Here is a 21,997-nt window from a genome sequence, read left to right on the forward strand (position 1 = left end):
GTAATTTTAAAAGATAGTAGAATAATTAAATAACGTGAAATTGACATAACCTCTTAATTACTAGAAAGTTAGAAAAAAATTTTTCACACTCTCTCTAGACCAATTTTTGTGTTTAAAATGTAGTCTTTTAACTGATTTTAAAAGTTATAAAGATGGATTGTTTTGTAAGATGAGGATCAATGTAATGAATTTATCTGCTGTTAATAATCATTTTAAGTATATAAACTATATGAAATTTGAATGCTTCAACAAGTTTCTTTCTTCAGTGATCTAGAACAACTTCGAAAAATCAGACGGCGAAGTCCCCATGAAGATACTGAATCATTTACTGTATATTTGAGATCAGATGTGGAGGCAAAGTAAGAACATAGTTCTTTCAGAATTAATGTACAAGTTGGATTTGGGATTAATAGAAACACGTTTTAGATAGATTCATGGTTTTTTAGATGATGTGTTTTAAAAGCAGAATATTTTTATATTTGCAAATTTGTTCATCTGTTAGTTACTGGCATCTACTAATTAACTAAAAATGTAATATATAAGAAAAATTGCTGTTGAATTTACTGATTGTTTAATTTAGAAAAGTTGCTTAAGTGCTTTATATTTTCCCTAAAGGAACTTATGCTTTGATGTAAGATTTTTATGTAGGGATGATATATCTTGATTTTAATAGGATTACAATTAAATCATTAAAATTGTCCTTTTCTGGTCAATGTGTGTATGCACAGATCTTTGGAAGTTTGGGGAAGCCTTGAAGCTCTTGCCAGAGAAAAAAAACTGCGTAAAGAAGCAGAAATAGAATACAGAGAAAGTAAGTATTTTAAATTCAAGTTCAGTGACCTAAAAATTAACTTGTAGTGAGACCTGCCCCTATCATAACAATGCACTCCCTAGTGGTTGCATACCCCATGACTTTGGCTCTAAAACTTAGTTTTTGAGGGTCTCCCTGGTAGCGCAAGGGGTTAAGATGCAACCTATGAAGCTGTCCGCAGCCTCTGCAGCACGAATTCGATCCCCTGGCCAGCCCGGGAGCAATCCACATGGCTCAGCAGACCTCTCCTGACTCGCCCGCTGCTCCCCTCAGCAGTGTATTTCAGTCATTCTGCCTGTTCTGTTCCCCACTCTGTCTCTGTTGAATCCTGTCACCCCCCACACCTCTTGGCCTGTACCCCAGTTCTTGTATGAATAAATAAATAAATCTTTTAAAAAAAAACTTATTTTTTGAAGTCTATACTTGCTTACTTCAGCTTTATTATGTGACTTTCTAAAAGAAGTATACAGTAAGTTCTTTCTTACAGAAAAATCTGTTAATTCTGCTATCATAGTCCTACTTTAATTCATTCAGCAGATATTTATCAAACATCTACTTTGAACCAGAAGCTGTGCTTAATGATTGAGGTTTTAAGACTCAGACTTTAGTCGTTTTATGACAAAGCCACCTTTATAGAATTAGGATTTCGGATAATGTGAAATGTTTTATATGATTATTTGAGATGTATATCTATTAATGATGAAAGTGATATATGTACTTGTTACTGAAAAAAGAACACCGAAATATAAAGAATAAAAGGTCTCCTTTCATTTCCTCTAATACTGTTTCATTTTTCTCCTGTTTTATTAGGGATTTCAAATTATGAATTATAGAAGAAAGTATAATTTTACTGCAACTTTTTGGGATCATGGCTAAGATTGATTTTTTTTCCCCCAAATATACCTATTCTTCAACTACTCATAATCAAATACTAAATGGCTTAGGAAAATTATCTTGAAGAGTTCATGTTTCTTAATGTATTATGTTTAAAAGTACAAGACAATCAGTCTTTTTTTTTTTTTAAATAATAAATTTTATTGTTATATTCCCCATACAATTGCAGCCCCCCATTCTGACCCCAATCCCTCCCCTCCCGCCCCGCCCCCTGAAAGTGTCTCTGGTTCATAGTTTTTTGTTGATTTTGATTTTCACTTTCTTAAAGTTATTTATTTTCCTGGTCCCTTATTTAAGTTTTCTAGATTCCTGTTATGAGTGAGACCATCCGGTATTTTTCTTTTTCTTTTTGGCTTATTTCGCTGAGCATGATCCCTTCCAGCGCCATCCATGTTGCTGCAAATTGCATGTGTTTATCTTTTTTGAATGCTGAGTAATATTCCATGGTATATATGTACCACATCTTCTTGATCCAGTCATCTATTTTTGGGCATTTGGGTTGTTTCCAAAGCTTAGCTATTGTAAACAGTGCTGCTGTAAACATAGGGGTGCAGGTGCTCTTTGGAATTGATGTTTCTGTGTCTTTTGGGTAAATACCTAGGAGTGGAATTGCTGGATCATATGGAAGGTCTATGTTTAGTAGGTCCAGAAATCTCCACACAGCTTTCCATAGTGGTTGGACCAGTTTGCACTCCCACCAACAGTGCAGAAGAGTTCCTTTTTCTCCACACCCTCGCCAACATTTGTTGTTGCTAGTTTTTTAATATGTGCCATTCTCACTGGTGTAAGATGGTATCTCATAGTAGTTTTTTTTTTTTTTTTTTTTTATAAAATTTTATTGTTATATTCCCCATACAATTGCAGCCCCCCATTCTGACCCCAATCCCTCCCCTCCCGCCCCGCCCGCCTAAAAGTGTCTCTGGTTCATAGTTTTTTGTTGATTTTGATTTTCACTTTCTTATAGTTATTCATTTTCCTGGTCCCTTATTTAAGTTTTCTAGATTCCTGCTATGAGTGAGACCATCCGGTATTTTTCTTTTTCTTTTTGGCTTATTTCGCTGAGCATGATCCCTTCCAGCGCCATCCATGTTGCTGCAAATTGCATGTGTTTATCTTTTTTGAATGCTGAGTAATATTCCATGGTATATATGTACCACATCTTCTTGATCCAGTCATCTATTTTTGGGCATTTGGGCTGTTTCCAAAGCTTAGCTATTGTAAACAGTGCTGCTATAAACATAGGGGTGCAGGTGTTCTTTGGAATTGATGTTTCTGTGTCCTTTGGGTAAATACCTAGGAGTGGAATTGCTGGATCATATGGAAGCTCTATGTTTAGTAGGTCCAGAAATCTCCACACAGCTCTCCACAGTGGTTGGACCAGTTTGCACTCCCACCAACAGTGCAGAAGAGTTCCTTTTTCTCCACACCCTCGCCAGCATTTGTTGTTGCTAGTTTTTTTAATATGTGCCATTCTCACTGGTGTAAGATGGTATCTCATGGTAGTTTTGATTTGCATTTCCCTGATGGCAAGTGATGTTGAACATTTTTTCATATGCCTGTTGGCCATTTGCATTTCCTCTTCAGAGAAGTTTCTTTTAGCTCTTCTGCCCATTTTTTGACTGGATTATTTTCTTTGTTGTTGCTGAGTCTCATCAGCTCTTTGCAGATTTTTGTGATCAGTCCTTTATCATTAGTGTTGGGTGCAAAAATGTTCTCCCAGTCAGTGGGGTTTCTCTTTGTTTTTGTTATTGTCTCTTTTGCTGTGCAGAAGCTCTTTAATTTGATGTAGTCCCAGCTGTTTATCTTTGCCTTCACTATCACTGCTTTGGGTGATGTGTCTGTAAAGATGTCTTTGATGTGCAGATCACGTAGTGTTTCGCCTATATTTCCTTCTATATATTTTATGGTTTCAGGTCTTATGTCTAGTTCTTTAATCCATTTTGAGTTGATTTTTGTGTATGGTGTGAGGTAGTGGTCAAGCTTCATTCTTTTGCATGTAGCGACCCAGTTTTCCCAGCACCATTTATTGAACAAACTTTCTTTGCTCCAATGCATAGTCTTTGCTCCTTTGTCAAAGATTAGTTGACCATAAATCTGTGGATTTATTTCTGGATTTTCTATTCGATTCCATTGGTCTGTATGTCTGTTCTTGTTCCAATACCATGCAGTTTTGATGATTATGGCTTTGTAGTATAGTTTGAAGTCTGGGAGTGTAATGCCTCCATTCCCTTCTTTTTTTTTCAGGAGAGCTTTGGCTATTCGGGGTTTTTTATGATTCCATATGAATTTCATCAATAATTGTTCTATTTCTTTGAAGAATGACATTGAAATTTTGATTGGAATAGCATTGAATCTGTATATTGCTTTTGGAAGGATGGCCATTTTAATAATGTTTATTCTTCCAATCCACGAGCAGGGGATGTCTCTCCATTTCTTTGTGTCTTCTTCTATTTCTTTTAACAGTGTTTTATAGTTTTCTTTGTATAGGTCCTTTATCTCTTTTGTTAGATTTATTCCCAAATATTTGATTTTTTTTGTTTCAATAACAAAAGGGATGGTTTTTTTGATTTCTTCTTCTTCAGATTTATTGTTTGTGTATAGGAAGGCTACTGACTTTTGCATGTTGATTTTGTATCCTGCCACTTTACTGAACTGATTGATGAGTTGAATTAGCTTTTCTGTGGAGTTTTTGGGGTTCTCTATGTATAATATCATATCGTCTGCAAATAGTGATAGTTTGACTTCTTCTTTTCCTATTTGGATTCCTTGGATGTCTTTCTCTTGTCTTATTGCCCTGGCTAGGACTTCCAGTATTATATTGAAAAGCAGTGGTGAGAGTGGACATCCTTGTCTTGTTCCAGATCTTAATGGAATTGCTTTCAGCTTTTCACCATTGAGAATGATGCTGGCTGTTGGCTTGTCATAGATGGCCTTTATGATGTTGAGGTATGTTCCTTGTATCCCCAGAATTTCAAGGGCTTTTATCATGAATGGGTGTTGCACTTTGTCGAAAGCTTTCTCAGCATCTATTGATATTATCATATGGTTTTTATATTTCTTTTTGTTGATGTGTTGGATAACGTTGATTGATTTTCGGATGTTAAACCATCCTTGTGCCCCTGGAATGAATCCTACTTGGTCGTGGTGAATTATCTTATGGATACATTGTTGGATTCTGATGGCTAAAATTTTATTGAGGATTTTTGCATCAGTGTTCATTAGGGAGATTGGCCTATAGTTTTCCTTTTTAGTGTTGTCCTTGTTCGGTTTTGGTATTAGTGTAATATTGGCTTCATAGAACGTGTTTGGTATTGTCCCTTCCTTCTCAATTTTTTGGAAGAGTTTGTGAAGGATAGGCACTAATTCGTCTCTGAATGTTTGGTAGAATTCATTTGTAAATCCATCAGGTCCTGGGCTTTTGTTTTTGGGGAGGTTTTTGATTACCATTTCAATTTCGCTAATTGTAATTGGTCTGTTTAGGTGTTCTATTTCTTCTTTATCTAGCTTTGGGTGATTGTAGAGTTGTAGGAATTTGTCCATCTCCTCTAGATTATTAAACTTATTTCCATATAACTGTTCATAGTAGTTACTGATTATTGTTTTGATTTCTGCTGTGTCCGTTGTGATTTCTCCTCTTTCATTGATGATCCTGTTTATTTGTGCTTTCTCCCTTTTTTCCTTTGTGAGCCTGGCTAGGGGTTTGTCTATTTTATTGATTTTTTCAAAGAACCAGCTCTTGGTTTCATTGATCTTTTGGATTGTTTTTTTAGTTTCAATTTCATTTATTTCTGCTTTGGTTTTTATTATTTCTTTTCTTCTACTGGTTCTGGGGTTTTTTGTTGTTCTTTTTCTAGATCTTTGAGCTTCGAGATTAGGTTGTTTCTTTGAGTTCTTTCTTGTTTCTTGATGTGAGCTTCTATTGCTATATATTTTCCTCTTATTACTGCTTTTGCTGCATCCCATACATTTAGGATATTGGTGTCCTCCTTGTCGTTCAATTCAAAAAATTTTTTAATTTCTTCTTTGATCTCCTCATTAGTCCAGTGGTCTTCCAGTAGTGTGGTTTTTAATCTCCATGAGGTAGGAAAGTTCCTTGCCTTCTTTTTATGGTTTAGTTCTAGTTTGATGCCTTCATGGTCAGAAAAGATGGTTGGTATGATTTCAATCTTGGTGTATCTGTTGATGTTTGTCTTGTGCCCCAGTATGTGATCGATCCTGGAGAATGATCCGTGTGCGCTTGAGAAAAATGTGTACTCCGTTTTTTTGGGGTTTAGTGTTCTGTAGATGTCTGTTAAGCCCAATTGCTCTAGGTCCTTATTTAGAGCTTTGGTTTCTTTACTTATTTTTTGTCTTGTTGATCTATCCATTGTTGATAGTGGTGTGTTGAAGTCTCCCACTACGTATGTGTTTTCTCTGATGTCTGTTTTCAGAGAAGACAACAGTTGTCTGATATATTTTGGTGCTCCTTCGTTTGGTGAGTATATGTTAATGAGTGTTATTTCTTCTTGAAGTATTGTCCCCTTGATCATAATGTAGTGACCATTGGGGTCTCTTTTTATCTTTTTGAGTTTGAAATCTGTTTTATCTGATATAAGTATAGCTGTTCCTGCTTTCTTTTTTGGCCCATTTGCTTGTAGGATTGTTTTCCATCCTTTGACTTTGAGCCTATTTTTATCTTTTGTAGCTAAATGTGTTTCCTGGAGATAGCAAAAGGTTGGGTTTTGTTTCTTAATCCAGGCTGCAACTCTGTGTCTTTTTATTGAAGAGTTTAGTCCATTTACATTTAGAGTTAATATTGATATGTTAACATCTGTATTTGCCATTGTGTTTGTCTTTCCTTTGATTTTATTTATTTATTCTTTTAATAACTTTTTTTTTTTTTGGCCTTCTTTCATTGTTATTCGTCCCTCTGAGGTTCTGGCTTTAGGACTCCTTGTAGTATTTTTTGGAGTGGGGGTTTAGTTGCAATGAAATTCCGGAGTTTCTGTTGTCTGGGAAGGTCCATATTCTTTCTTCAAAGAGGAAGGAGAGCTTTGCGGGATAGAGTATTCTTGGTTGGCATCTGTTTTCTTGGAGTCTGTTGACTATGTCCCTCCACTCTCTCCTTGCCCGTAGTGTTTCTTCGGAGAAGTCTGATGTCAGCCTGATTGGCTTTCCTTTGAATGTTATCTGTTTCTTCCCTCTTGCCAGCTTCATTATTTTTTCCTTGTCCTGGATTCTTGGGAGCTTTATTATTATGTGTCTTGCTGTATTTTTCCTTTCGTCGTGGAAGTTTGGTGTTCTTCTTGCTTCTTGTATATCAATTTTCAGCTCTTTCTTCACATTTGGGAAGTTCTCTTCAATTATCTCTTTGAAAATTTTCTCTGTTCCTACTTCTCTCTCCTCTCCTTCTGGTATTCCTATAACTCTTATATTTCCTTTCCTCATGGAGTCAGATAGTTCCCGTAGTCTTTCTTTGTTCTTTTTCCTTCGTACTTCTCTTTCCTTTTCTGTTTTGGTTCTTTTTATTTCTGTGTCTTCAAGAGAACTTATTCGTTCTTCCATTTCATCTATTCTGCTTTCATTGCTTTTCCCAGAATTCTTTAGTTCTTCCATTAATTCTTTGATCTCCTGCATTTCTTTTACTTCCCTCCTTAGGGACTCAATTTCATTCTTCTGATAGTTGATTATTTTTCCCTTATCATTGTTTTCCTTTATGACTTCTGTCAGTTTTTTAATCACGGCAATTTTAAATTCTCTTTCTGGAAGGCTCAGAAGTTCTTCCAAGTTACTGTCGTTGCAATCTGGGGGCTGGTTTTCTTTTTGTGGTGTGCTTTTTCCCTGGGGAGTAGCTAGGTTGCGTGTGGTTATTCTCCCTACTGTCTGTTTTCTAATTTGCCGTATGCGTTGGGACACTGTGTAGTTGGGACTGGCCGGCATCTTGGGTGAGCTTCTCTGCTCCCCTCTGGTTCCTCCAGGAGTCATCTGTCAGTTTCAAGCAGTTTTTACTGGAGAAAGGTCCCTGTTCTAAAATGCCGATGTGGGGACACACTCCCCTGTGCGCCTGGTCTGCCCTGGCGGTGGGTTCCTGCTCCCCCTCTGGGCTTGGACTGCAGGCCAGAGGGGGTCTGGCGTGGGCGAACTTCCCCCGCTCACCTCTGGCTCCTGAGGAAGCCTTCTGTAGGTAGTCTTTACTGAAGAAATGTCCCTGTTCTAAAATGGTGATGTGGGACACACTCCCTGCGCGTCCAGTCTCAGGCACACTCTTCTGTGCGCCTGGTCTGCCCCGGCTGTGGGTGCTCGCTCCCTCTGTGGGCTCAGACTACTGGTCAGAAGGGGCCCGGCGTGGGCTAACTCCCCAGCTGGCCACTAGCTCCTTCAGGAGCCTCTGCTGGTTTCAAGTCGCTAGGTGGTGCCAGAGATCTCTCCTAGAGCCCTTGGGGAGCTGATTATCCACCCCGTGGGACAGGGAACAGAGCGGGGATGGTAGGGTACACCTCAACGGCTTTGGGGTGCTGTGTCTGCCTTGTGCCCCACCGTCGTGGGGAACGCACGCCCCTAATTTCGTGCCCTGAGTCTCAGTTCCAAAGCCCTCAGTTCCAGGACGCGGGCTGTAGCCCAGATCAGTGGCGCAGGAATGGCGCCTTTTGAATCCCGCTCCCGTGCCTGGGCGCCTGGTTCCTGCTCACATGGTGAGGGCCTCCGCGGGTCTCCCCGCAAGCCTAGGTCGCAGGCGCGAGGACCTGGGCAGTTGCCATCCGATCCGGATCCGCGTTTGCTTTTCAACCGCACTGCTTTTTCAACCGCTCTGCTTTTCCGCGTGATCCCGTTTCCGGTCCGCGCTGCCTTTCCGCGCAATCCCGATCCCGATCTGCGTCTGCTTTTCCAGCGCACCGCTTTCCGCGCAGGCTTTCCGGGCGGCCCGGGGCTGTGTGCTGGTGCTGGTCTCCTCCCCGGGGGCGGGGTCTCTCTTCAATGGCGCCTGGAGCTCACCTCCGCGGCGAATCCTGCAGAATTCTCCTCAGCTCCCGTTCACGGGGTGTGGTGGCTGCAATAGTTCCTTTCCACTCCCAGTCCCGCTTGCTGCGTCGTTTGTTCTTGTTGGTCGTTTTAGTGTGTTGTTTTCCTCCTCTCTGCGGGTCGGAGAGTGCCGCCTCTGTGGGCGGGGGAGGGGAGTAGGGTTCTGCGCTTCCCTCCCTTCTGGTGCTCTTTTATGGCCACTTTCTTCTTCGGGCAGTTTGCTGGCGTCACCCGTTTATCTTCCGTGTCCCGGTTCTCACTGGGACCTGCCGCTTTTCCTCCCTATTAACTTTTTTTAATGGGAGATCTTACTCGCAGCGTCTCCTCGCCGCCATGTTGCTCCGCCCCTCAAGACAATCAGTCTTAAATACAAACAGCTTAACTATAAAACTTATTCCCAGTAAAGTCATTTTGACAAGTTTAGCATTGTTTGAATCACAGGTAGTGTTAGTCAGCTTAGTATACTTTCCCATACTGTTAAGAATTAAAACAGCAGGGCCTCTCCTGTTGTTATTTTTTTTAAAGATTTATTTATTTATTTATACAAGCACTGGGTACAGTCAGAAGCACAGGAGGGCGAGAGAATTCACCAGAGCCAGAGCAGGGAACAGAACAGGCAGACTGACGAAATACACTGCTGAGGGGGGCAGCAGGAGTGGCAGGAAAGGTCTGTCGAGTCATGTGGGACCCTCACCGGTGGCAGGTACTGGAACCGGTGCTATCGAGGCTGCTGTGAGCCTCGCAGCCCAGCGCTCAACCGCTGTGCCACCAGGGGAGGCCCTCCCCTGTTGTTTTTTAAATCTTAGTGCTACCAACATAAAGGCTCACCTCCATGGCCTGAGTTTGATCCCCTGCCAGGTAGCTAAGACACATGGCCAAGCAGACCTCTCCTGTTTTTCCCAATGCTCTCCTCAGCAGTGTATTTCAGTAGATCTGCCTATTCTCCCTACTTTGTTGAGTCTACCACCCCCTCCTCTGGCCGGTAACCCAGTTCTTCTATGTAAAAATAAATATTAACAAAAGAGGAATTTGAATTTTATAGAATTCTATAAATGCTTTACAAGCACTAAGTATGCTCATTTAAAATCATGTTCTGGGCCTCCCCTGTGGCGCAGTGGGTTGAGTGCAGCCTCTGCAGCAAGGGTTCAGCTCCCGGCCAGCCAGGGAGATACCCACATGGCATGGCAGACCTTTCCTATCTCTCCTGCTGCTCCCTTCAGCAGTGTTTTCGGTCTGTCTGCCTGTTCTGCTCCCTGCTCTGTCTCTGGTGAATTCTCTTACCCTCCTGTACCTCTGGCTTGTACCCTAGCTCTTGTATAAATAAATGTTTAGAAAAAAATCTAATTAAAATCATGTGTTCCTTTAAATTCATATGTTCATGTATTGATACCAGTATTTGGCAGCACTTATTTGTAAGAACAGAAATTTTCAAATATGAGATATGACAAATCTCATTTCACATCAGCATTAATAGATCAGCATGTCTTATTGTAAGGAAGGCATACCTGTACCCTTTTAGTATCTTTGGGTGGGCTTGAGTATTGAATTGATGTAAAATATTTAACAAGAAAAAAGCATACAGATTTATTTGATACCAGTTTTATGTGACATGTTAGCCTTTTTTAAGGAAATGAAGACCCAAAAAGTAGTAAAGTCTAGCTATTTTTATGCTAAGTTGAACAAAGAGGTAATTGGGAAAAAGTAACAAATATTTAGGGATGCTAAAGGAAGATAAATTATTTTGACAAGATTTGTTTTTAGAGAATTCCTCCACCTTGACTCTCCATCTCTGGTGATAAGAAGGTTTCTTTCCTCTTGGTATAGGAAGGATATCTTTTACATGGAATTTACAGCACCTACATTTAGGAAGAAAAGGAGAGGTCAGAATGTTCTTGTATCTGCTGTTTTTTAAGTGATACAGTTCCAAATAACTCTTATGCTAATGTGACATATTTTGGTGTGGCATACTCTCCCACCCTTCTCAATCAATTCTTTTTCCAACTTTATTGAGGTATAATTGACAAGAATTGTATTTCCTTAAGGTATAAAATGTTACTCTATATACATCTAACTGTGAAGTGATTATCACAATCATCTAATTAACACATTAATCATCTCATATGGTTACCTTTTTTTGTGTGTGGTGAGAATACTTAAGGTCTACTCTTGGCAAATTTTAATTGTATGGGACCTCCCTGGTAGTGCAAGGGGTTAAGCACAGCATTGTGAAGCTACCCGCAGCCTCAGCATCAAGAGTTTGATCCCTAGCTGGGGAGCTACCCACACGGCGCAGCAGACCTCTCTTGTCTTGCCCGCTGCTTCACTTGGCAGTATATTTCAGTCAATCTGCCTGTTCTGTTCCCACTTTGTCTCTGGTGAATCTTCTCACCCCACCCCCCGCACCTCTGGCCTGTGTGTGCATAAATAAATCTTAAAATTTAAGTATGCAGCACAATATAATTAACTCTGGTACCTTGGTGTACGTTAGTGCCTCTGAATTTATTCATCATAACTGAACATTTGTATCCTTTGACTGGCACCTTCTCATTTTCTTTACTCTAAACCTTGACCAACTACCACCTTGCTCTGCTTCTGTGTGTTGACTTTTTTAGATTTTACACATAAGTGAGATGATACGGTATCTTTCTTTGGCATATTTCACTTAGCATAATGTTCTTTAATTTCATCCATGTTGTGGCAAAATGGCAGGAATTCCTTCTTTTCTATGACTGAATAATAACTGTGTGTGTATGTGTGTAGTACATTTTCTTCTATTAATTTATCTGTTGATGGACAGTTAGTTGTTTCCATATCTTGACTATTGAGCGTAATGCTGTGATGAGCATGGGAATGCAGCTATTTCTCTGAGGTACTGATTTCATTTCCTTTTTATATTTTTTGAAGAACCTTCATCCTGTTTTCTACAACACAATCATTTTTTAAAAGATTTATTTATTTATGCATACAAGAACGGGGGTGTAGGCCAGCAGTTGGGGGGTGAAAGGATTCACCAGAGAAGGGTGGGGAGCAGAACAGGTGGATCTACTGAAATAAACTGCTGAGGGGAGCCGCAGTCAAAACAGGAGCGGTCTGCTGCACCATGTGGGTTAGCTTCCTAGCCGGGGATCAAACTCATGTTGCAGTGGCTGGTGATAACTTGATAGAGCTGTTTCTTTAACCCCTGTGCCACCAGGGAGGCCCCACAATCATTTTTGATGATAGAGAACACCAACTTTGAATCCCAATGAAGTGAAATGTTATCCACTCCCCCAAGAGTAATTTCATTCCTCTCATTAGTAGACCTGTATTTCAAATAACTGTCCTGACATATTTTATGTTTTTATTTTATTATACTTGTTATGAAAGATAGGTAGAAATGTTTTCTCTTGTTATATCCATACCTTTATATATCCTTTATATTGCCCCTTGGCCTTCAAAACATAAAATATTTCCTATCTAGGCCTTTCTAATCTCATAAAGATTTTTGTGTTAATGTAAAATAATGTGAAACTGATAGCCTTGGAATACAAATCTTTACGAGAATTCTGAGTTCTTTAACTATATTTCTAAATTCTACACAGAACCAAAACTGTAAATTGATAATATTTCCTCTGATGAGGTGGTGAAATTTCCAAGTGAAAACTGTGAGACAATTATGGCCAGTAAAACAGGAGGAAAAGAGGTAGAGAGAATTTCTTGAGAGTATGGGAGTTAAGTATCAAGACGGTGGGTAGTACTGGGATAGGAAGGGGATGAAATAGGAGTAGAGGGTGGAGAAGATAGACAAAACCAGGACAAAGTGGCATAGTAATGGTATGCACATTGTCTCATTGTTGGCAGTGGAAGCGCACTGCAAGTTGTCTCCTTAGTCTTTTTGTCATAACCCTGGTATTATGGCATCTTTGCTTTTAGTTCCAATAAGATGTTTTGGTTTCATCTTGTACATTTCCTGCCCCAGAGTGGTAATCAGTCATTTCTAAAAGGAATCACTTCCCCCATTTTTTTGGAAATAACATTGAGAAGGCATACAATTGGGCATTATGGGTACTCATTTTTAATAGGTTGACATCTTTTAAAGGTATTCAGTGAACAGAACAAGAAATTCTTTTTTTTTTCCTTAAGACAAAAATATGTAAGTTATTCTGATAAACTTACTGGATTTTTCCCACTTTACTTTTTCTAATTAACATAATTACTTACTTGATTTATGTGTTTGTATACATGTAGAAAGAATGCAGTGCAATGTCAAAATACTGGTATTATTGCTATCAGAGTGATTAAGGTTTCTCTGATTTTTTGGTTTGTTTTTACTATAAATTTTACTCTGCGGGTAGTTAGAAATAATTTGATTTATTTTTATTTTATAATTTTCGGATTCCAAAGCTAAATATTCTAGGTAAAATATTTCAGAGAAATTATACTATATACACTTCTATTCTTGGTTTTTTTCACTCAACATGTCCTGGGATTGTTCCATTGTGGTAAATACAGACATTTCTTTATTCCACTTAAAAATACTCCGTTTTTAAGGATATACCGTAATTTATTCTATCATTCTCCCGTAAGTGATTTCCAATCTTTTGCTGTTAAAATAATGATACTGTGAATAGCCTTCTACAGTATATTAAGGGAAATATTTAAGGTACAAAATTTGTGAAAATACATTAATAGAAAATTATTTTCTTCTGTATTTTTAAACTGAGCTAAAAATGTAGAATTGGTTCTTATGTGAAGTTTAAACCACTCACATTTTACATGTACTATAGTGAAGAGTATCATACCTGTTTTTCTCATTGCAAATCTAGTTTTCTCTTCATCTTATACATTTTTAAGTGTACCTTCCAGGAGTGTTGACTCTCCTTGGTGGTCTGTTGCTTGGAATTTGGCACTTAGAAATATTAAGTATATTCATATTGTTATCAAACAGAGCTCCATAACTTTTCATTTTGTACAATTGAAACTATATCTGTTGAACATCAAATCTTTGTTCTCACTTGCCTCTCCCCGAGTAACTACCATTCTATTTATATGAATTTATTCTGTGAGTTTATATGACATCTCATATATAAATGGAATCGTATTTGTCTTCTTTTACTTATTCCACTAGTGTAATGTCCTCAAGTTTCACTTATATGACAGGATTGACTTCCTTTTTAAGTAAGCTGAATGGTATTCCAATATATGTGTATTTGACAATTTGTTTATTCATCTGTTCTTGAATATTTTGCATGCTTCCACTTCTTAGTGATTGTGAATGATTACTGCTATGAATACGAATGTGTAATGTCTTCGAGACCATGCTTTTCATTTTTTTGATGTATATCCAGAAGTGGAATTTCTGTGTCATGTGATAAGTTTTTAATTTTTTGAGGAACTTCCATATTGTTTTAATACATCGTTGCACCATTACAGTCCCACCAACATGTGCAAAGTTTCTTATTTTTCTATGTCCTCACCAACACTTGTTTTTTTATTTTTTGTTTTTGTTTTTTTAATGTATTTTTTGAATGCAAGAACCGGGGTATAGACCAGATGCGCGGGAGGGTGAGAGGATTCACCAGAGACAGAGTGGGGAACAGAACAGGCAGACTGACGAAATACACTGCTGAGGGGAGCAGCGGGCGAGACAGGAAAGGTCTGACGTGACATGTGGGTTTCTTCCTGGCCAGTCAGGTTCAAACCCGCGCTGCAAAGGCTGCGGACAGCTTTACAGTGCAATGCTCAACCACCTGCGCCACCAGGGAGGCCCTGTTTTTGTTTTTGAGAGTAGCTGTGGGTGGGTATGAAGTGATACCTCACTATGGTTTTAATTTGCATTTCTTTGCTGATTGATGATATGAGCATCTTTTCAAGTGCTTGCTGATCATTTATATATCATCGCTAGAGAAAGGTCTATTTAAATCCTTTGCCCATTTTTAAAAATTTTCATGAAACCTAATGTGCCACCTTACTTTTTTTTTTTTTTTTTAAGATTTCTATATTTATGCATACAAGAACTGAGTTACAGGCAGAGGTGCAGGGGGTGAGAGGATTCATCAGAGGCAGAGTGGGGAGCAGACAGGCAGATCTACTGAAATACGCTGCTGAGGGAGTAGTGGGCAAGACGGGAGAGGTCTGCTATGCCATGTGGGTTACCTCCCTGGCCGGGGATTGAACTTGTGCTGCAGTGGCTGCAGATGCTTCATAGTAATGACTCTTAACTCCTTGCGCCACTAAGGAGATCCCATGCCCGTTTTTTAATTGGGTTGCAAATCCAGATTTCTTGTAACAACTTGATATTTTTACTAGTTCTAGTAAAGCATAATCTTAAAGAGAATAATTATGTTCATCTAAAATGTGACTGATAAGAATAGAAATGAGCTAACTGTATTTTATAATTTTTTTGTAACAGGACTATTTAGAAACCAAAAAATATTGAGAGAATATGGAGACTTTCTGGGAAACACCAAGGTATAATGTTATGTTACACAGTAAAACCCTAGTTATCAGTTGATTGTGAAATGTTTGTGATATTTTAGTTTTATTTTAAGATTTATTTATGCATACAAGGACTGGGTTCTAGGCCAGAGGTGTGGGAGGTGAGAGGATTCACCAGAGACACAGTGGGGATCCAAACAGTTGGATCTACTGAAATGCACTGCTGAGGGGAGCAACGGGCAAAACAGGTCTGTTGCACCACAATGTTTGTGATTCTAATCCAAGATTTCCTTGAACACATTGTAATGCAGCAAATTGCAGTGTATTTGTTTCTGTCTGCTTTCTTGAAATTAAAAAAATTGAGAGATAAATTCTCTTTAAATTCATAACTGTTATAAACCATGAGCCCTATAGATTAGAAGGGAGAAGGCTATATTAGATTCTTAGCAAGATTCAGCTCTTTCACATATACACCTTTAATTTCCTTGAATCTTCTCCTTCTCTTTACCTTGGTTAAACATTCAAACTGTCATCCTGTGTTTGTAGTGAAGAAGCATAGCCCTTGGAAGAGAGAATTGCATATTCATTTTGATTTTTCTTTCTTTGTTATGAGTATACAAAATCAGTGGACATTTACTAAACTTACACAGTGCATTCACTCTCCAACTCTGTGAGGTGGTGGTTGTGAGCCATTTCCTCTTTCACCAGATTTCTTACAGCCTCTCCCTTTATTCTAATGACCTTACTTCATATATTCTTGAATAAAATAGATGTTATCTCTAAAAAGCACTTCATCTTTCCATCACCATATTTACTATCTTATCTACATGTGTGCCAGAATACTCTTTTTCTTCCTACTAGAGGGAAATTAATATTGAGACAGCATGAAAGGTTTATCTTTACTATCCTATCTCTTACTCTCTTGAATTCTCTCCAGTTGCACTTTGATCCCCACTCTACTGAAATGGCCCTTACCAAAGTCACTAATATATATATATATTTCTAGTTTCTATGTAACCAACTAAGATCCTTTTTGGAAATAGGCAGACTTTCCATGAATTATAAGGAAATAAAATAAAGCTCTGGAGAAAGAGCCCAATGTCTGCTTTTTAAAGAATTATTTCTTGAGAAAAATAAGTAAACTTAGTTATTTAGAGGTTTTGATGGGAGATGCTTTCTGGTTTGTGCGTTTGTGAGTCATTTATAAGCACTATAGTGCTGCTCTGAGAAGATGTTTTTGATTTTTTTTTTATAGCCACGTTCCAGAACTACATCAGTTTTTTTTAAGGGCCCGGGTAAAGTTGTGATGGTTGCCATTTGCATGTAAGTACTGAAAAATAAGCCTTTTAAAGTAGTAATGTATTATTTTTAATGTGTATATCCTTGAATGTATACATTTATTATTTGGTATTTAGGTAAAAAAATTAAAAGTTTATGTTGCTTTATGGTATTTGTAGCAACATGGATGGAGCTGGATTATGCTCAGTGAAAAAAGCCAGAAAGAAAAAGAAAAAAAAAAAAAATCAGATGGTTTCATGTAGAGAATGTAGAGAAATGTAGGAATGTAGAGAAACCAAATGAGGGATCAGGAAAAAAAAATCATAATAAATCGAAAAACAAAACTAACAGGCCACTATAAGTTAGAGACATTCTGCAGGGGAGGGGTAGGAGAGGGATCAAAACAGGGGAGGGAAGAACACAATGGACTGTGGTGATTGTACAGGGGTGAATTGGTGGTGGGAATTTTACGGGAACTTCACCTGAGAGGAGAAAGCATACATTGTACAAAAATGAAGAATGATGTAGAATGTTTATATATATATAAATTTATGTTGTTTTAGCATGAGTTCAGTAAGTTTATGTTTTGTCAGTAGAGTACTGCGGAAAGAGCCCATATAGAGGCCTATCTTGTGCCTTGTATGTTTATGATGTGGTCAAGATCTAAGAATAGTTGCTCTCTGAAAAATCCTCTATTTTAATTGCTTTAGATGGAAATCTTTTTTAAAAAGTTAAATTGGCCAGGATTATTTTTAGAATACCTAAAACTTAAATCAGGGTTATAGCTTCTAAGGTAGATCTCCCACTTACTTTGAAAGAGCATAATTGGTATTTTTGCCTCTTTTTTGTTTCTTCTTTTTGATTCCTGTTGTTTTTTCCTCTTTGTAAATTTTGCTGATTAATTTATTTTAGGATGATTAAAAGCATTACTTCTACAATTCATTAGTTCTTTTCCCCCCCCCCACCCCCCACCAGCTGTCTTTATTTCTTGAGTAAAACATGTGTATTTTATGTGTGTTAGGAATTGTGAAATCTGGAAACATAAAAAATATACATAATACAGTTTTGGAGGGGCACTAGACTGGAAGAAGTAATTTGACATAATAGAGAAAAGAGATGATGAAGTATTGAATTAGGATAATGTTCACAAAGATGGGCAGACATGTTTAGGTTCAAGAAGTATTTAGGAAATAAGGTTAAGAATGGTGCCCTGGCATCTAGTCTGGATATTAGGTAAGATATTGCATCATCAACTGAGAAAAGAAGCTCTTGAAGAAGGGGAAGTAGCAGGATGGGAGCAAAAGAAATCAGGTGCCTGGGCACCATCCAAACTCATTTTTGAGTTTGAGTGATCCATCTGTAGGACACCCAACTGAAGTTCATTAACAGGATTTGTTCTTTTCATCAGCAAAATGGGGTTAGCAATGAAAGCATTCTTTACTGGATAAATGCATGTAATATATGTAATCTGCTTAGCATAAACCTGGTGCATGATATATATTTATAGTTGTTAATGTATATTGATCTGAAGCATTGAAGGAGATTTGGATTAGAGATTTAGAGTTGAGTGTTAATTAGTATGTAGGGGATAATATAAGCCATAAAAATTAAGATTACCTGGAGAGTGTAGATGAGTGTAGGGAGTGAGTGAGGAAGAAAAAGCATTCTGGAAAAACCTTGAAGAAAGCTTATAATGTAGGAAATGGGTAGAGGAAAAAGATTCTGTAGAGGAAGAATATGGAGCAAGGTAGGAAGAAAACTAGGGATGTTATGGAAGCCAAGGAAGCATTTTAAGAAAATAGTGACAAATATTTCTGTGAAATTATGGAAATCACTAAAATGTTTCTAGGAATTTAATAGCAGTAACCATCATAACTGGTGGTTATGATAAGACCAGCTGAAAGAAGTATCTGATGCAGAAGTTGTTTCATGGATTGAAGAATTAGTGCAAAGTGAGGAAAACAGAGAGTAAGAGCAGATGATTCTTCAAGAAATTATTTGAAGTGAAGAAGAAGGGAAACAGGTAGCTGGGGGAAGATGTGTGGTTTTCTTATTTATAAGATGAGGATGTTCATTTATATTTACATTAAAGAGTTATAACAAAGCATGGTAAATGATTAGTGCCTGAGCTAAATCCAGCCAGTCATTTCACATTGGTCTCCTGGACAATATTAATTTCCATTCTAATTCACTTAGTCCAAGTGCAGAACACTCACTTTTCTTACCAGTTCTCATAATGCACTTAAGTAATTTGCTTTACACATATCATACCTGTTCATTTGAGTATTTAATGAAACCATTATCTGTACTTCTCAAATTTATACTCATTACATAAAATATAAGAGGTTCTTGAAGGTTAGGGATTCTTTTAACTTCATTTTGAACAGAATCTAGTATAGAAGTATATACAGTCAATAAAATAAGCTTTTGGTGGAAATTGTTAGCCAAACCTATGCTTGATTATTTTCTCTTTTCTCCTAGCAATGGATTAAACTGTTTCTTTAAATTCCTTGCCTGGATTTATACGGGTTCAGCAAGTATGTTCTCTGAAGCTATACACTCTTTATCTGATACTTGTAATCAGGTGAGGGATAGAAGCTTTTTCTGATTAATTTTAAAGTAAAAATTTTAAGGGTTTAGTCTAAAAATTGTATTTAAAACTGAATGATTTCTAAGGTTGGCTTTAGAAGAAAATGAAAATTGTTTCACTTTTAAGTGTTGAAATATACAGGAATGTGAGCATAGTATTTTAAAGCAGTTTGCTATGCTTTAAGAATTTTCAACAATGGAATATGAAATGTAAAATTATCAGTCACTAATTTCGGCAGAGGCTTTTGTAGATGAGATGTTATTTAGATAAGAATATGGTCTCTAAATATGAGTTCTTATGACTTTCAGTTTTTTGAATAAAGATATGAATGATGAATTAAAATGATTCCTATATTACACTGGTATTTTAAATTTCTTTCCTTAAATTTTCAAATGAAGAAAGATTTTTTTAAATAAATTAAAATGCCTTCTTAAACCCTCTTTGATGTAAACATCAAATACTAGAAACCCTAAGCCATTTTTACGAACAAAAAAAAAAATTTCTACTTGTGTATCATTTCACATTTTAAAGAATGTGGTGTACTAAAGAGATGCCTTTTCATTATTTATACTTACAGTAAACTTAGACACAGATACATTAAGAGTAGAAAGAATAATTTTTATTTAAAAAAGGTTTATTTATGCATACAAGAATTGGGGTACAGGCCAGAGGTGCAGGGGGTGAGAGGATTCACCAGAGACAGAGTGGGGAACAGAACAGGTAGACTGACTGAAATACACTGCTGAGGGGAGAAGCGGGCGAGACAGGAGAGGTCTGCTTCGCCATGTGGGTTGCTCCCTGGCCGGCTGGGGATCGAACTCGTGCTGCAGAGGCTGTAGATTGCTTTGTAGTGCAGTGCTTATCCCCTTGCGCCAACAGGAAGGTCCAAAAGAACAATCTTAATTAAAAATTCAATTTGAGAACTCATCTAATATACTATCAAATGTATTTAACCCTTTGTAAAGGTTAGGAAAGTACATAAACATTTGATATTATATTCAGTAAATAATAACTACTATATGTAATATTTTGCCAGTCAGTCATGGTGTGGAGTGAGGGGAGAGAGAACACATAATAATCTATTTTGTCACAGGCTTACTTGAAAATAAGAAAATTGTTATGCAGAAGTATTTGTACATATGGACATGGAAAAATATGTAGATTATTTGTTTCGGTATTGTTATTTAAAGTATTGAAGTTAACTTTTAAGTGTCTGTACTTTGAAATACTACTTGGGTTTAAAAGAATGTGGTAGATAGGTATCTATGTACTCAGCAGGAATAATAACTGATAATTTAAATAAAAATTCTACTTGTAAAATATCGTGTCAAGAAATTCTGCTTCCCCCATGATAGACTAATGGGGACTGGACATATCACATTAAACAGCTAAACTAGACAAAATACTGGGTTGTCAGAAAAAGTCATGGGAAGTAAACCAAGGAGAGTGTCTTCTAGACCTTAAAATAGGACTCAAAAACAGAATTATGTAAGAAATAAATTTATAGATTAAACTCTAATTTCAAAATACTCAAGAAAATTAATTGGGAGAAAATATTCACAAAGCATATGATCTGACTAAGGGCTGGTATTCGGGATAAAGAAGTTGTATGATTCAGTACTGAAAAGACAACTCAGATTTTTTAAAAACCTGAAGATTTGAACAGGTAGTTCACAAATAAGATACTTGAAAGGATGCGTGAAAAAGTACTTAATATCATTAGTCATCAGGAAGTGTATATTAAAACCTCAATAAGACATTTCTGTATATCCATTATAATGGCTATAATTAAAAACTGACAACAGAATGTTGATGAAGATATGGAAAAGCAAGTCTTAGACATTGTTGGTAGATCATAAACTGTAACCATCACTCTTGAAAACACTTGTCAGTGTCTTGTAAACCTAAACCTATTGTATGACTCAGTACTCCAAAAGAAATGGGAATTTTCACAAAACTTTTATAAGCATTTTTATAGCACCTTGTAATGGACAAGAAACTGGAATCAACCTAAATGTCCATCAGCAGTGGAGTAGGTAAGTTTCTGGAATACTGATGCAATACAATATTACTTAACAATAAAAAGAAATACATATAGGCAGTATATAGGCATCTCCAACAATATGCTAAATGAATGGTGAACACTTAAGAATACCTATTGTGTGATTCTGTTTATATGAAGTTTTAGAATAGATCTATAATCTTTGGTTAAAAAATATTCAGAAAAATTTTTGTCTAATGTGAGGGAGGATTGACTGAACATACACAGGAGAGCTTTTTGAGGTGATAGAAAGGTTCTGTGTCTTAATAAGAATATGTGTTATGGGGCCTCCCTGGTGGTGCACGTGGTTAAGACTCAGCCTATGAAGCTATCCGCAGCCACTGCAGCATGAGTTCGATCCCCGGCCAGGGAGCTACCCACATGGCACAGCAGACCTCTCCTGACTCGCCCTCTGCTGACCTCAGCAGTGTATTTTAGTCAGTCTGCCTGTTCTGTTCCCCACTCTGTCTCTGGTGAATCCTCTCACCCCCCACACCTCTGGCCTTTACCCCAGTTCTTGAATGCATAAATAAATTTTTTTTTTAAAAAAAGAATATGTGTTACAAGGCTGTGAATTTGTCAAAAATCAGAGAAGTACATTCAGGATTTGTGCATTTCATTGTGTGAATTCTACTTCAGAATTTAAATATGTGAAATGTCATTGAATAGATGTTTAATAATAATAAACAATATTAATTTTTAAAAGTATGATAATTTTCTAAAAAAGTTTAGTTTTTTAAAAGGGATTAATCCAAAATATTTAAAGATGAAATGGTATGATATTTGAAATTTACTTCAAATATTTATGAGGGAGCGGAGTGGATTGACTTAGATAAAATAGATGTGATTATATATTTGCAGTTGTTGAAACTGAGTGGAAGATGAGTTTGGCTTATTGATATGTTTTATTAGATTTTTTGAATTGTTTTTTTCTGTTTATCTGTATGTTAGAAAATTTCCATAAAAT

At 37.2% G+C, this 21,997-nt stretch overlaps 1 protein-coding gene across 2 annotated transcripts in view; it reads left to right on the top strand.

Moving 5' to 3' along the window:
- SLC30A9 (solute carrier family 30 member 9) overlaps positions 1 to 21,997 on the top strand; it is a 77,907-nt gene that overhangs the window by 25,815 nt on the left and 30,095 nt on the right. For both annotated transcript variants that reach the window (XM_037529080.2, XM_054688512.1), the window contains exons 5-9: positions 267 to 359; positions 729 to 811; positions 15,096 to 15,154; positions 16,377 to 16,444; positions 18,881 to 18,983. In XM_037529080.2, the coding sequence (XP_037384977.1) occupies positions 267 to 359; positions 729 to 811; positions 15,096 to 15,154; positions 16,377 to 16,444; positions 18,881 to 18,983 (406 nt within the window). The remainder of the gene's footprint in view (positions 1 to 266; positions 360 to 728; positions 812 to 15,095; positions 15,155 to 16,376; positions 16,445 to 18,880; positions 18,984 to 21,997) is intronic.

Source organism: Talpa occidentalis, unplaced genomic scaffold (genome assembly GCF_014898055.3).
Source record: "Talpa occidentalis isolate TD23 unplaced genomic scaffold, MPIMG_talOcc4v2.1 talOcc4.6, whole genome shotgun sequence".
NCBI lineage: Eukaryota > Metazoa > Chordata > Mammalia > Eulipotyphla > Talpidae > Talpa > Talpa occidentalis.